The following is a 16,309-nucleotide window of genomic DNA, read 5'->3' on the forward strand; positions in this document are numbered from 1 at the left end:
ACTTCCCAAAACGCAGGGCTGACTTAGTCATCATTAGACCTCTGTGTTTGACTTTCAGCCCCTCTGTCCTCAGGGCTCACTTGCCAAGAAAACCAACAGAAGCGTAGGCAGTCGGCCGGCAGCTATCTCCCTTCTCTGAGATTTATAGTGTGCAGAAAGAAGCCATGGCTGGGCCACTAGCCCTTGCCTTTCACCTCCTGTCCCTTCCAGTGGGATGCTTAAGTATGTGTGACTTGCCCATTGCATGGACTATTCATGATAAATTCCTCATTCTACATCAGCTGACTTACTACCATATACTCCTGACAGCAGCACCCATTTGCAGCTGGTGTACAGCCTATATTTTAATTTGACTGCTAGCTTTCAAAAGGGTCATTATTAGGAATGTAAAGCTAAGGTTTATGAGCAGACACTTATGTAACTACATATGGAATGCAAATACAAAGCATTTCTGTATTGTATACAGTCTCTTGGGGGTTTGTTTCTGTTTTGTTTTGGGCTTTGGGTTCACGATGTAGCCCAGACTGGCTTCCAGCTCTTACTCTTTCTATCTCACCTTCCCAAGTTCTAGGATTGCAACTGAATGCCACCATGCCCAGTGCCTGCTTATCTGTTTGCTTTGGGACAGTCTTTCTTTGAAGCCCACATTGGCCTCACTCATGATCCTCTTGCCTCAGCCTCAAAGTGATACGATTTCAGGTTTGCATTGCCATACCTTGTCCACGGGACTTTAAATCTGTCATTGTCCTCCACCAGAAGCATGGATAATTAAAAGCTTACCACTTGTTTTCTTCTTTAAATATTGGGGAATGTGCTTTGTACAGAGCTAATTTTGTACTGTGGTCATACTCTAAGACCATGTACCTAACATAGATGAGTCCAGTCTGTGAAACTGGGTAAATTTATATTTACCACTAGAGATCCAAGGTCAGTAAGAAATGATCATTTGGGGATGGATTACATATGGACAAATGTCTTTCCTTTAAAAATATAGATACAGGTTGTGGACTCAAATGTTTTCTGAACACTCAGGAAAGGAAGCAGTGAATCCAAGGTTGGTGGAAAGGATTCTGTAGGCGCATGCCCTGCCTAGTTATAGTAACTTCTTTGACAGAACAATGAAAGGAAATAGTGATGGTAACATATGTCTGCATTTCAACAGGCATTTGCTGTGATATGTCTATAGATAAAGATGAACATATTTGACCAGGATCAATTAGCACTTTTAAGTAATTTGTGGCTAGTTCAAGTGGTTTTACACACACACACACACACACACACACACACAGGGTGGGGTGGGGTAAACTGATGCTTTTGTCCTGGGAAGTCATTTCTAGTGATGGAGAATTGCTCCTCCCTTCCCCTCTTCAGTGTTTTTCATCAGTAATTTTGGAAATAACCCAACCTTAGAGGAATGACAAAATGAATATTCAAAAAGATTTGAAAGGTTGGCATTATTATCTAAGACAAGAAAATAGAATTTGGATGGCATACATATAAGCTAAATTTTAGATTTTCTTTTTAGTTTCTTTGAAACAGGGTCTTTCTACTCATACAGATAGGCCTGGGCCTTCAAATCCCTTCCTTCTACCTCCCTTTCTGGGATTGCAGACATGTGTTACCATACCTGACTCCTACATGTTTATATTGCACATTTACAGATTTAATGACAAACTGTTATTTTTTTAATGTACATATGTGGACTTAACAAGTTTAGTTAACTGCAAAGGCAGTGTCAGTTAGTGCTTGTGTATGCCCAAACGCCAGCATAGTTGTAAACTGTCAACTGACAGACAGCATCAAGATCAAATGTAGGGTTCTGTTCCCTACATGCAGCAAGTCAGGTCACCTCTCAGGCATATTTGGTTCTGGGTACTCTTAATTTAAGAAAGGAATCTTGAAGCAGCAGAAATTTAGAGGATGGAGCCAAGATGAGAAGTAGTTCATTTCTCTCTATCATTCAAGATATCATTAGGTGGCTGATGGGTACCCAGCTTTGAGGCTGGAAGAGTCATGCCTATGTAGCTTATAGAAGAGAGGAATAATTACTGAATTAAAACTGTAATATACCATCTTTAGAGATAGATTTGCCCTAATACTGTTAACTCAGAAGATAAATCTAAAACAAGGGAGTAGAATTCACAAGGAGACAATGTTTAAAAAGCACTTCTAATATACTAAAATTATGCTTTTGATTAAGCTTCCCTAAGGACACATTGCTAATGAATGGCAGAAGTAAAATAAAAGCCTATTTCTAGACTCAGCAGACAAGACAACAATGTGCCTTGAACTTACAGAACAGGACTCTGCCTCAAAAGGAAGGTGGATAGGATAAGTTCCTTTCTGGTTCTTAAGTTGTTTGTTTCCGTAAGCCACTTCTAAAGGCTTCTTATTGGTTCTCAACATTTACTTGTGTCAGACTGAGAAAGATCATCTCTACAGTTCAACAGACGGTTTCTAGAAGTTCCTTACTTAAGATCCTTGAATTCTTAATGCATATTAACTTAATCTATGATTTATAGATTCTTAATTAAAAAGAAAATCGTGGCTGTTGCTCCAAGGTTAAGAACACTTGCTACTCTTCTGAAGTCCTAGGTTCAATCCCAAGCACCTACATGATGATAACTCCAGTCCCAGAGGATCTGATCTCCTCTTCTGGCGTCTGCAGGTACCAGGCACACATGTGGTGTACAGACATACATGGAGGCAATATACCCATACATACAAAAGAAGTTTAAATATATATTGCCTGTAATTCTGAAAGATTTATTAAAAGTATGTTTCATAAAGCCATTGCCTGTTTTCCCTAGATAGCTGTAGTGTTAAGAAGGGTTAGGTCTTCTTTTGATGACTTGACTTAGAGATGTAGACCCATGATCTAAACCATGGAAGCAGAAATCACAGAAGGCTTGTACATACCCAGTAAGCCATTTCAGACTCACAATAAGTGTATGGAGGAAGAAGCTGGAGCTCTTTACCCTCAGAGTTCATTTCCTCCTCATTCTTCTCCTATAGAGGACAGGAAAGGTTAGTGACCTAAATACACAGTCAGAGGGCAGCAATGTTGAACTTTCTCAGACACAGCCGAGGAACTTGCGTCTGGCTGGCTATCAGACTGAGAAGTGTAAAGCTGCCAGCTGACAACAGAGATTGTGAATAAACACAAGAAGGGGCCATCGCAGGAAAAGAGGCCTGAGAAAGGAATCTGGGAAAGAAGCTGCTCTATCAAGTGTGAAACCGGCAAAAGCAGTTTACTTAATGGGAAAGACCTGGGTCTGCACTGTGCCTCCCCTGGGCCTGCTTTCTCTCCCACTCTATAGATTAGTGCTACGGAGCAGTGAGCCAGTGCTCAGCATGCTAAGTATATAATTTACAGGACACTGAGAGGTGGCTGATATTTCTAGGAAATGAAAAATGACTTAGGCTTTCTCAGAATTCCTAGTCCGTTATATTGTATCATTGTATTGCAACTTTTCTGAAAACTTCTGTCCACAGGAAGAAATAAATTTTAACTTGAAAATTTTACTGAATACACATGTGTACAGACATGTATACAGTTATACATACATATTTAATCTATATACATGTAGGCACGTGCATGCATGAGACAAACAAAACTATCCTAAAATATATAATACACTTGTATATTTCCTATTCAATTTCTACTTAGAGTTCTTAAATTGTTGTTACAAATGATAGCACATGTTCGCTAATGATGTCCAGCCACAATTTGAAATATACTAAATGTGTTAAACTGCTGAGCTCTTAAAACTCACTGTGAAAGTGGCCCAGTATATTGAATCTAAACAACCCTAAGTCTAGCGCAATTATTCTCAGCCAGAGCCATGTTGTTCTGAGGGGGCGGATGGCAATGTCTGAGTACTTTTGATTGTCATAGCTACTATCTAGTTAGGTAGAGGGACAGAGATACTCGCTGAATACTTCCTAACACCCAGAATAGCCTTCACAGTGAAGAATTAGTTTAAAGAAGATGGTTTGACTAAACCATCAGGAAGAATATGGTCAAAACCTTCCTTCAAGGGTCCTACGGTGAGTCGCCACTTTTAATATATTGTAGGTCTCTTTCAAATGGTAGAAATGTCCATAAACAGAAGAAGAGGTCATTAGAGGTCAGCTTTAACCCGATCGCCTTTTCTCTCTTTTTCTCTGAACTGTATTTGATACCTTTCAATGAGGTTGGAGTATCTTCTTGGGCTATGGGGTACAGCGCAGTAGATAATTAAGTGATCCCTTATTTTCTTTCATTCAGAATACACGGGGAATTTTTGTTAGAATATTATTAATACACATATTTTCTATTTCATGACTTCACCGTCATTTCTCTTCCATTTAAGTCATTTAATCCAGGACCTTCCCTCACTTAGCCTGTAGCTCTCTTAGACAAGAAGTGAGAGGAGGACTCAACTATCTCCATTAGACAGGATCTCCAATGTCTTCTCCCCTCCCTTAGGAGATTTGATTCTGCTGTTTTGATGGGACGTGACCTTCTACTAACCTTGAAGTGCTGTCCTAAGCCCTGGTATTAAATTGTCTCCGTTTTAGCCCCTGCTCCATTTCTCTATCTGTAGCTATTTCAGACCAGGTTCTTCTGAACATGGAGTAACATGCATTCCTCTGTAGCTGCAAACCCTAATTTTCATACCCTCCTTTCTTATCTGGCAAAGCGGAAGCCCCTCCAATGTCCCAGATGTCCTAGTGCAGTCTCTTAGTTATCCTTTTTTGTTATTGTTGTTTGTTTCGTTTTGAATTTTGGTCATGTTATTTGCTGTTTTGGAGTCTTCCATTCCCAGATGCTTGACAGACTAAGCTTGTGAGTTGGGGTTGGAGAGTGGAGGGATAAAGGTAGAGTGACAGAAAAAGGCCTCTCTAAATCAAATATCAGACCTGGAATAGCGATGGGAAATAAAGCCGGTGCTGCTGGAAGCTATTCTCTACCGTTTATTTCAGTGTGTTTACTTCAGGCGTCTTGTGTTACATAAACAATGGTATTTGTGTTGTAAGTGATGCAGCAGAAGTTACTTCTGATAACTGGTGAGAGAGATGTGTGTGTTTATAGCCACCTTGAAACTTTAGATTTAGGTTAACCAGAGGGTAAGAGAGCTGGTTATAGTGAAGTCCCAGGACAGTCCTAGCAGCAGAAGGTAAAGGTAGGAAGATGACGTGTCAAGGCCAGTCTGGGTTACGTGAGGCTAGAGACCCTGCTTTAGTCCATCAGTTCATCCCTTTACTTAAGGGAGCTACAGCAATACAGATCTCTTTTTAACTTTCCCTTCGCTGTGTTAAGAATGAGTGAGACAGGGCTGGAAAGAACCCAACAGTCAAGGGGACTTGATGCTCTCACAGAGGACCCATGTAGGTGGCTCACAAGCAGTAGAGTTCCCAGTAGAGCTAAAGTCCTCTTCTGGCCTCTCTGGATATCCATATGCACTTACACATACACATAAGTAAATAAGAAAATAATTTTTAAAGAGAAAATTTTAAAGGAATAGGATAATGTATGCAATAGAGAGAAGAAAGGAACAAATGAAGGGTCAAAAGATCATGCTTTCTTGATCACTCCTTCATGTCTGCCTTCCCTGTGGCAGGTAGGTAGCTTGATTTCAGAGTGAGCCCAGTAGAACTCAGGGAGTTAGAGTTTGATAAAGAAATGGAAGGGTGGAGCTGGAGAGGTGAGTCAGGGGTTGGGGCCACTCTTGCAGAGGACCTAGGTTCAATTACCTGGATCCACATGGTGCCCAATAGTCAGCTCTAACTACAGTCCTAGGGGATCAAACTCCTTTTCTGGCCTCCACAGACCCTGCACACACATGGTGCACAGATACACATGGATGTAAAATACCCATATAAATAAAATAAAATCTCAAAAAAATTTAAATAAATGGGCTTAGAGAAAAATGACAGAATAAAAGAAAGGGAACCTGGGGCTAGAATCTCATCCCTCTTTGTTTTCTAGAATCTCCTGGTGTTTCTATGTAGACATCAAGAAAAGCAAATTATACCAAATACCTGAATCTACAACTCAGAAATACATCCTATGTAATACTAAAACATGTCTTAGAGACTGGATTAAAGACAGCTTAGACACTTAAGAGTAGTGTTTGAGGAGCATGACGCTTAGGCAAGGGTAGTTATGGTGGCAGTCTTAGTTGGCGCTTGGTCACTTTTCCCTGTAGCACTGGAGTGTTTGTTGTTCATGATGGGATACCACCCAGCCCTCCAGTTAGAGCACAGAGGATGTGTTGACTAGGACCAGGAAGTGAGGTGGGGCTGGAGAGAGTGGACTGCAGGAAACACTGGAAAGAGGACAGTTCTGGAAAGAATGGCTATTTAAGTCACATGTGCTGCATGTGACCTGTGAGATGCACTCCAGAACTCTTCTTTGTAGACCTGAATTCTTTCCTATTTCTGCCAGTTTGCCCTAAACTTGTTTCAGACTCTCCTGAGGTTGACTTTGGGGCCTTCAGATGACCAGCTCTGTGCTTCAACTTCATCCTGCCTTCCAGTGATTGTTGCATTAGCTTGGTGGTTCCAGTCCTCACTAACAGTTCCCCTGCTTTGCCTCCCCATATTTAGCTTACCAACTCAGCCCCATCTCCAGGAGCTGAATTTTACCATTTTGGGCTTTGATTCTTATTCCCAGCGTTCGTAGAATTTGAAGAATTGTAGTCAGACTTGTATAAGTTTATGCTTTGCAACATACTAAACACTGTTTGCACCTTGCGTTAGTGCATGAGATGCTAAATTCCTGTGGGAGACAGCAAAGGGGACATCCTTGCCAGAGTAAAATCTGGATAAATTAATATAGACTCAAAACCCCTGATCTCTGAGTTAAAGTTTGAAAAACAAAGGGAAGGGTGGAGCTGGAGAGGTGGGTCAGGGGTTGGCCACTCTTTCATTGCCCAGAAAATGACCGATGCACCCAGATGCACTCTTGTCTAAGGAAAGATTGTGTGGATGCTGCAGTTGCTTAGGAGAGTTTGAATACCACATTACCAGCCCAGAAGACAGGAAAAGAGACAGACTAGTTTATTCTATGCATACACGAATGAAGCTGAGCTAATCTCATCCTGCTTAATATGTGTTGGGTCAAGATTCACCACTCTCTTTGAAGATTCGAGTTAGCAAGCAAGCCTTTGCCCATTTCCCCCATTCTTAGACAAGAGCTAGCACACATGGTTCACCTTAGTGAAAAATGCAAACGCGTACATGGCTTTCAGGGAAGAGGGAGTCCTGGAGCCACCTTACCCCTGGAGAGAACCTGATCAGGTCATTGCAGCTACCTCCCTCGGGTGCTGCTCTTCTATAAACAGGAACAGGAATTCTTCTTGCCACTAGATCCCTGTTGTCAGATGGCTTAGGCCTGCTGAATGAAAAGCCTTGTGAAAGGAGATGCAGCCCTAATAATAACAGGCACGATCCTGTTGGCTATTCTGGGCAAGAGAGGCTTTGTGCCGCGCTTGATCTCTATCAATGCCTGCCATTCTTGCCCTGCTGTTACCTTTAGACTTCCTATTCTTAGAATCATTTGTGAGCCCCGGACTTGGGGGATTGCAGCCCCCAGGACTGGAATGCCCAGCGTGAGTGGAATGCAGACAGTCTGAAGAATGGAGGTTAAATAAAGTTTGCTTTGTCGGCCCCTCTTCTCTTGGATGGCTGGCAGGTAGTTTGGATATAAGAGCTGGCGTGAGCTGTCATGTAGTGTAGTCCCAAACAACCTTCTGGATATAAGTAGAAGTGGTTGATGGTCCATCCTTGACCAACATAGCCATGCCTGTCTCCAAGGAGATACATACTAAGGAGGCCTCAACAGTGACTAAGTGTCACTAGGGAAAAATACAGAAACGTAAAGAATAATGTTGACGCACCTTCCAGGTTTTCAGCTGAGCTCCAGAACTGGTTTATCTGTGCCTGAGAGTTAGTGAATCATGTTTGAAAGCAAGACAGAGGGAAAGGCCTTCATAATGAAACTAGATGTCACTCAGCAAACATTTCTTGGGCCACAAGGTACTTTGGGGATTTTGAAGAAGTACAAGGCATTGAATTCTTGTGGAACTGACAGTCTAGTTAAAACATAAAACTCTAAACACATGGGAAAGGAATTCATATGCCAGAGTATGTTAACTACACACCTTCCGACAGCGCCAAGTGCCAGAGGAGGTGTCAGGAGGAGAGCACTTGAGCTGGGCCTCTCAAGGAGAGTTTCATGCAACAGGGAGTGAGTGTTTGCATGAGACTTTGTGGAAGCAGAGAAGAGAGCTTGAAGCAGTGTGTGGGTGTGGAACATCCTGAAGACAGAGGCCTTACAGGCCTCCTGACCATACCAGATGGCAAGGAAGAAGAATAAGAGATTGTGTGGAAATCACCATTTTAACTCCAGGGCAGTGAGTACAGGAGAGAAGGAGACTCTGGGTACAACCCAAAGATTGCTTTGAGATTGGGGCCCACTAGCATTTCCTCTGCAAGGGCCTGGTACAGTGTTATCACAATTGCTTGTCTTGAAATGTGTGGTCCCACTTGTTGAGCTGCTTGGTTTTCCAGTAAGACTGTGGCTACTTACATGAGTTATACTCTTGTTATAGTTAATTATACTCTTGTTAGTCTTGTTAGTCTATTAGGACGAACCTAGGAAAAATATAGTGGATACGTAAAGCTTGTAAACAATGGGAATTCGTTTTTCACACTTCTCAGGACTGAGAAGTCAGGGTCCTGATACTGACAGAATCAGTCATATGCCTACTTTTTGGTTCACAGACTTCTATCTCATTCCTATGTTCTTACATGGTAAAAGATGAAACACGTCTTTTGGAGGCTTAAGTCTCTTTAGAAAGAACACTACAGCCATGTTCACAGGGGCTATGGCCCATCACCTAATTACCTCAGAGCCCATGCTCACTAATACTGTCTCTTCACAGCTGGGATTTCAAAATATGAGTCTGAAAGGAGAGGTAGACAGCCAGCCTGTTGCCTTGAAAGTGCCTGGCTTTTCTGAGCTTTCTTCTCTCTTCTACCACAGGTGGCTAGAAGTACAGGTGGCTAATCTAATGTGTCCCCAGCGCTGGGTGCAGTACCTCCGGCTTCTTCGGGAATCTATCTGGCCTGGTGGGGTGCTGCCTAAGTTTCCACGGCCTGGGAGGACTCAGGCACAGAAAGCAGCTACTGAGAAGCAGGCTTTACAGAGCTTGATGAGTATCCTGCCAGGTAATGGGGCCAGTGAGATGGTGATGCTTTTTGCTAATGTATATTCTTCCCTCCCATCCTGCCTGACACCTTCCCCATCTCCAAAAGGGTCGTTAAGGTCCCATTTCTCCAACTGATAGGAGGATGGCCACGGCTGTGATTCTTCCATCACTCACTCAAGTTTGATGACAAGAGAGTAGAAGGATCACACAGATACTAAAGAATAGATGTGTGGGTTTAAGACTTTGGCACAGTTCTGAAAAAGCTGTTGCTGCAATAGCAGATCTCAACACTGTTCCCACCACATAATGATGCTGAGTTCTCTGCTAACTGATGGTATTTGGGGACTAGAGAAGAGCATGCTGCCTCCTGAGAGCTCACACTTGATTAATTGTGTCCTTAGCAATAGTAAAAACACGGCCTTCTCTTGTGTTCTTTTCAGTGCCAGGGAAGGCCGTTTGTTGCTTGTGGCTGTGGTAACCAGGGAAGAGTAATGAGTTCAGCTCTGGACAACCCACTTGAGTTACTTTTTCACCAGCCTAAGCACTGGCCTCAAAAGTATCTCTCCACCTTTGTGGCAGGTCGCAAAGCCCTTGAGGCGCATTCTAAATTACATATTTTTAAAAGCTGTATTTTTTCACAACTTCTCTCTGTTCTATGGTATTTTCATTTGGCTGTGTACCTTAGCGCTATGCTAGAAGTAGCCAATCTGTGGGCTAGCACGAGTTCTGGGAGATGCTCTTCTTTGATTCTAAGGCTGCGGTGGTCTTACTTGTTTTTTCTCCTTCAGATTTTTTAGTGGACATCCTGGGGGTGAACAAGTGCCGGCTGAGCTGGAGTCTAGTCTTGGAGTCGTTCCAGCAACCCCTCATCAACAGGTAGGCCGGAGTACGCAATACCCAGCACAGCGTAGGTAGAGCTGTCTGCTGTCACAGATATAAGGTTGGTAAGGTCAGAGCCCACTGTCAGAATGGGTCTGCATTTGTGCTGACCAAAGGGTCAGTAATCCAGATTCTACACACACTCAGGGAAAGCTGTGCTGCCAGCTTCTGAGCAGTGACTTGGTGGTAGAAGGCTGCTGTGGGACCAGTCACTGTTTGTGTCTGGAAGAACTCAGTGCAGACTCCAGCAAGAGCTGCTAAAAGTGCTCTGCTAACCTCCAGGCAAGAGCAGTCCTTGTGACTAAATTCCATAAAATGCCACTTTACACAATTACTTCAGCACTTCAGCACTGTGCTGAGGAAGTGTGCTCAATGGTTTTCCCCAACATTTGTCAGTTCCTATGTCAGGAGTATGCCCTGACCTGCTCAGGCTACGTGATGTCTTTCAGCACAGGTTCCCAGCTTCACGGCAAAGCTGTGATTAGTACTGAGATCAGAAATTGTCATTGTTTAGTGCGACGTAGATAGGGTTGCATCAAATAAAGGGACTAGAACCTAGAACACTTCAGGAGATAGATCCCATCTCTAAGGCAGGACAGCTTTGAGAAAGTATCATATCCCTTAGAACCTGCCTTCTCAAGCCTCCATCAGTGTCTAAGTTCTCAGCTCTCAGACTCAAGGACTCAGTTCATAGAGAGTAAATTCACTGTGATCCATCATCAGAAGCAACAGTCAGCTGTAGTGACACCCCAACAGTTCTTCCCAACAGAAGAGCAGTTCTGCAGAGTAGTGCTGGCGTGCTGATGCCACTCTGCAGAGAATGTGGTTTTTGCACAGCCTGCTCTCCAGTACTGTTCTTGTCTTTGTTGAGCTATAGCTTTCAGTAGTGCAGTAAGCACTGATTCCATGGCAGCTGTGCTACAGACTTTGCAGCTGCTGGTAACAGTTAAGGCATCTTAGAGTTCTAAGACGAGAGCTATATGAGGCAGGCACTCTTCTCAGTTGGTTCTATACATTTCTTTCAGACATTTGATTTACTGCCTTGGAGACATCATCCTGGAGTTCTTGGACCTCAGTGACACCGTGGAGGAGCCTGCCCCAACCACCTCTGCCTCAGATTCCCCAGGCAGCCTCAAGAGAATGGCTGTCTCTTCTTAGCTAGGAGTCATTCACACCATCCTCAAAGGCTTGAAAAGTAGAGCTTTCACCACCCAGAGACCGATTAAGATATCTGTGCCCTCTGGAGCTAAGCTACCTTAACTAGCCTCCATCTCAGGGGCTCGATTCTCCTGCCAGATCTCCCTTAGTAACAGGTGATGGGGATCAGTAACCCAATTGCATGCATATCTGTTTCCATAGTCTTATGGCATGCGGATTGCTGCTGATGAGGAGGTCTTGTTTCTTTGGGAAAGGACACTGTGAAGCAGAGACTTCTCCTTTGCCTTCTCACCATCATGGTTTACCAACAGCATGGCCCTGTGCATGTGTGCACCTAATCCACAAATGCACAAGCATTGGGTAGTACAGGAGAAAACTATAGCCAGATTTCCTAGGAGGAGAAACAATCTCCTGAGCTCTCTCTTCCCACCTGGAAACTAAACGTTTGTTCGGGATCACTCCTTTGCCCTGCCTAGTGCTGCGGTAATTCCAGAAGAGGGAAGGAAAGTATGTCTCAAGGGACTTCTTGCTCTTTGGCTGTTTTCTCACACAGTGGCCTTTTAGGGGATGTCAGGAATGCTGCTTCCTTGGGTGGCTATACTTTTCCTGTCCAGAAGGCTTCAGAGCACACAGTCAAACTTCTGGTAAATCCACCCCACCCTTCACACCCTTTCCTGCAAGGGTTTACACTACAGATTTTCTTAACTCTCCTACCCAAAAGCAAATGAGTTTCAGGTTTGTAAGTTTCCCTCTATCCTAACAGAATTGCATGACAAGTTATATATTCAGCCTCAGTTTTTCCAAAGAGAAGGGAAAGTACTTGTTCCATGGCTGAGGGTGTACAAAGAACAGTAGTTGGGATAAGTGGGAATCCCCTCACAAGACTTGGCCAAGAATCGTTTATTCTGAACACATAATATAGCAAACTTGCAGGATATAGATTTTATTTCCCATTCCTTAATTAATCCTTATGAGCCTAGCAATGAAGGCAGAAGTGTTCTGCGTCCATTGGAAAAATGGAACTGTTCGAAGAAAAGGGAGTTGGAGGGAGTCACAAGGGAAATGCTACTTACAATAAATGCTTATGAGTCGCTGGCGTTCACATGGTACCAATGAGAGACCATACCCAACCCCCAGCTCATTAGGATCCACATGGATGGGACCTTGGAGGAAGGCTGATGAGAATGGGGTGAGACATCAAGAGCCAGCATCAAGGTTTACCTGACTCTGAAGTGTGTAATGAGCACACAATTAAGTTGTTCATAGAAAAGGGTCGTGCCCTGAGAGGCTCATCACTGCACATCAATCATTCTCTGATGTGACTGGGAGGCTTGGGCTGCTGCTCTTGCCGAAAAGCAAGAAGTGGGTAAGATAAAGTTTCATGGCCTCTTCTGGCATGACTTGATGGCTCCAGAGCCCTTTGGCCCTTAGAGGCAGAGGTAACTCAACATGCTGTCCTCTGAGTGCCTTGCAGGATATGGTTCCAGGGAACTTCTGAGATCTGCTCCTGCAGGAAGGACCACTTTCTTCTCTTTTGGTGGAGTGATCAGTCCTGATTTCTGGAACTCTGCACTCCCCCACCCAGCCCTCCACATGTCCATAGTCACCTGTGTCACTTTGAATCTACTACCAGTTCTGGCACACAAACCTGTCAGTAGCCCAATACACCATGAGTTCCCTATTGCAGTGAAATCTAAGGGATCTTTTCATGCATGCAACCCAGAGAACTTCCTTGCATTTTATTTTATGTAAGAGACCCACCTGCCCCAGAAGATAAGCTTTCCTCAAGAGGAAAATGATAAAGATAACTAGGGAGATCATCAGAACCCATATGGCTTTGAAAAAGACCTGCTAGGTTTGGGTGCCATGGTCAGGCCATGTGATTATCAGCTTGTGGAAGAGCCCGAGTGTCAGGATGATCCTCAGGTTGGGAGAATGAAAAGCAGGGAAGAACTGAGTCCACACTGGCCTGCTGCTTTTCTCTCCTTTTTCTTTGTTGTTTGTTTTGCTCTGGCTTTTTTATGACTACGTTTACTCATTAATTCAAAATATTAATATCTGAAATAAGACCAACACTCTTTCTGTTTTGATGATGTATCTAGTGAAAATATGAGGGATGGAAGGACACTGAGCTCTTTCTGTCAAACTCTAAATGTGATCCTTACCATTATTTATTGAAGTGCAAGAAAACTGTATTTAATTATATAATATTATATAGCTATAATAGCCCACAATTCTTTTTCAAGATATTGGATTAAGTTTTATAGAATCCAGAAGAAAAATGCACTCCCAGATCTGAGCATAGGAACATGTACAAATTTAATATTAACAGAAGTTACCCTGACTTCCATTTTGAAGTTTCCAACAAACAACATGACTTTTTGTTATAGAGGTGCCATGGAGTTTTGCCTATAAACACTGTTGTACACCACATCGCTCAAGATTTCCATGATGCGTAACTAACTTTATACTCCGTGGAAAGCAATCTCTCCTGTCCCGTGCTGGTTGTTGTGGTGGATTGGATGGTCACCATTCCACTTTCTGTGTGTGTGAATCTCACTTCAGTTGAGTGGAGCTGTGTAGTGTGTGCCCTATGGCTGACTTATTTCACTTAGCATTGTGGCTTCGGTTTCATCTGTGTAATAGCATGTGAAAACAATCCCTTTTAGACTCAACAATGTTCTGTTTTATGGATACGCCACATTTTCTTCATCTATTCATCCAGTGATGGACATTTAGGCAGCTTTCATTTCTTTGTTACTGTAAATACAGTGGAAAATAGCAGTGCAAGTACTTCTGTGGAACTCTGCATTCTATACTCTTAGATAAAAGTACCCAAAAGTAAGATTGCTGGGCTATATAATCATTGTATTTTCATTGTGATTAAAATTCTGTCCTGTGTAGCAGCTACATTTCTACAAGCAGTGCATAAGGTTCCAATTTCTGATGTGCTTGCACTCACATGTAACAATTGCCTGCCTCGCTGTGGAGTGCTGCTTCACTGTGCCTTGATGTGTATCACCCAGACCTTCTTGAGTCCTGCTTTGCCTTATTCCTCCCGTTTATTTTTTTATTTGCTCCCAGCACCTAACAGTTATTGGATCCTAGATGGGGTGACAGTGTATAAACGTAGTCCCTGGATATATGAATTAGGGTGTTCTGGGTAGGAATTAAGTTGCTAGGAACATTGTATTTTCTTCCATAAAGTCAGTGCATACGTAAATGTTCCAGAGGTTCATTGCTTCAACAACTTTGGGACCTTACAAGAGCTGTTTTTGTTATTGCTGTTGTTTGTTTGTTTTTCTGCTCTTCCATCCTAAATGTTTTAGGTCTGTCCTAAGACACCCTAGTCCATGCTAACTGTGCTTCCTGACACCCCATCCAGATCTACTGTCTGAAAGGTAGGGAGGGCATCGCTTTCAGAGAATGAGGGATCCAGTCAGAAACTCCTCCAGGAATCGTCTCACTCACTGCCCCACCCTCACTGCTGGACCACACACATTCAAAATGGTTGGCTTACAGTAGTACTCCCAAGGATACAACAAGTACTAAATGAAAGTTAGACAGATAAAAGAATAGTTTTTCAAAGAATAAACAATGAGTTTGTGTTGATAGACATTGTTTCCGTAGGGATTCATTCTGCCCATCAATTTCCCATGGGAGTTGCCTTATATTGAGGTCATTTGCATATATTATCATTTGTCCCAGTAGTCAACACCATGGGGTAAGTTCTGCCATGTTGCTACTTTATTGACGAGGATCATGACACATAAGTGACACATGACACATCAATTACATGCAAGGAAGTGACAGAGCCTGGATCCAAATCCCATCAGTCTCTCGGAGCACACTACAGACCACTCACTACTTACTCAGTACTTACTTCCAGAGAGGTACCCTGCTGGCAGATTCCGTGAAGTCTGCCTTCAGACTGTCTACACAGCTGTCTTCCCTTCTGAGCTGTAAACTCCCCACAGGCAACCTGATTCAGTCTTCCCAGCATTGAACAATGTGCCTGGCTCCCACTTTCCTCCTCACATATTCTGTCACGTAGCAAAGTCTCGGGCGCCCAGACTCGCCCCTCAGCCCTTGCTCAGGCTAGTGGTGGTGGCGGCAAACTTTGTGCAGTATTGCTTGATGAATAAATGAAGTTGTCCAATAGCCTCTCTCAGTGAACAACACTTTTCTTTCCTTCCGGTGAGCTTAGAAGTCCCTCTGCCATCTGGAAGTTTTCTTCCCAGCTTCCTGTAGATATGAGCCCCCTCCCCCATGCCCCCTCCAACTACCCAGAGACAGCAAGAACATCCTGTTCTGAGCAAGCAAATGGGGATGCCTCGGCTTTGCCTCCCCCAGAACTCTCTTCTGCTGTGCAAACATCAGGGGAGGGGAGGTCACTTCACCTTTCTCTCATAAGGAGGGGTCTCAAGTGAGTTCCACAGCTTCGGTTGCTTCTCTCTGAAACTTCGTGAGCTCCTGGGCTGCTGCTACAGTAACAGGCTGGTTCCTATGGCCAATACCTTTGACTCAGCCTGTCTGATGTGAGGTGGAAATGGACCCCAGGCTGGCAGCTCTTACTCCAGTCACCTCATAAGCACACATCCAGCTGCAGTCTCTCAGTGGCTGGGGTGGAAGGACCTCAGTACCATGAGGAATTGGATGGGCTCAGAGAAGGTACAGATTTTGTGCCAGTACCAGACTGACCTCCCAATCCCTAAGCAAACCCCTAGATCAAAGGGTTTTTTTTAGATTTTTTTTTTTGATCATGAGTAACTCCCAGTGGTTCTTCCTGCTCTCAGGATCACTCACCACAGTAAGCAGGTACTGGTTTCAAACCTAAGGGGAAGCACGGGAAGACATGATTAATAGCAGCCCTGAGACCCCTGTAGCTTATCCATATTCAGCTCTTCAGGCAGCACCAAGGATGAACCATTCGAGAGATGAGCTGAAAAACAAAACCTCATGTTGTGCTTTGTGGCTCTTTAATAAATTCCTACCCACCCCAACCCCTTCTGGAAGGGAAGCAATGAAATGGGAGGGACGCGTTTTCCTGTCATCAGAGTAACTGGCATCTA

At 43.6% G+C, this 16,309-nt stretch overlaps 1 protein-coding gene across 2 annotated transcripts in view; it reads left to right on the forward strand.

The window, feature by feature from the left end:
• Snx19 (sorting nexin 19) overlaps positions 1–14,030 on the forward strand; it is a 34,914-nt gene extending 20,884 nt beyond the window's left edge. For both annotated transcript variants that reach the window (XM_041656984.1, XM_041656985.1), the window contains exons 9-11: positions 9,035–9,219; positions 9,989–10,076; positions 11,105–14,030. In XM_041656984.1, the coding sequence (XP_041512918.1) occupies positions 9,035–9,219; positions 9,989–10,076; positions 11,105–11,237 (406 nt within the window). In that variant the 3' untranslated portion in view covers positions 11,238–14,030. The remainder of the gene's footprint in view (positions 1–9,034; positions 9,220–9,988; positions 10,077–11,104) is intronic.
• The last annotated feature ends 2,279 nt before the right edge of the window (positions 14,031–16,309 follow it).

This window comes from Microtus oregoni, unplaced genomic scaffold (genome assembly GCF_018167655.1).
Source record: "Microtus oregoni isolate MIOR12 unplaced genomic scaffold, Mior012 000008F_ref0000371, whole genome shotgun sequence".
Lineage (NCBI taxonomy): Eukaryota > Metazoa > Chordata > Mammalia > Rodentia > Cricetidae > Microtus > Microtus oregoni.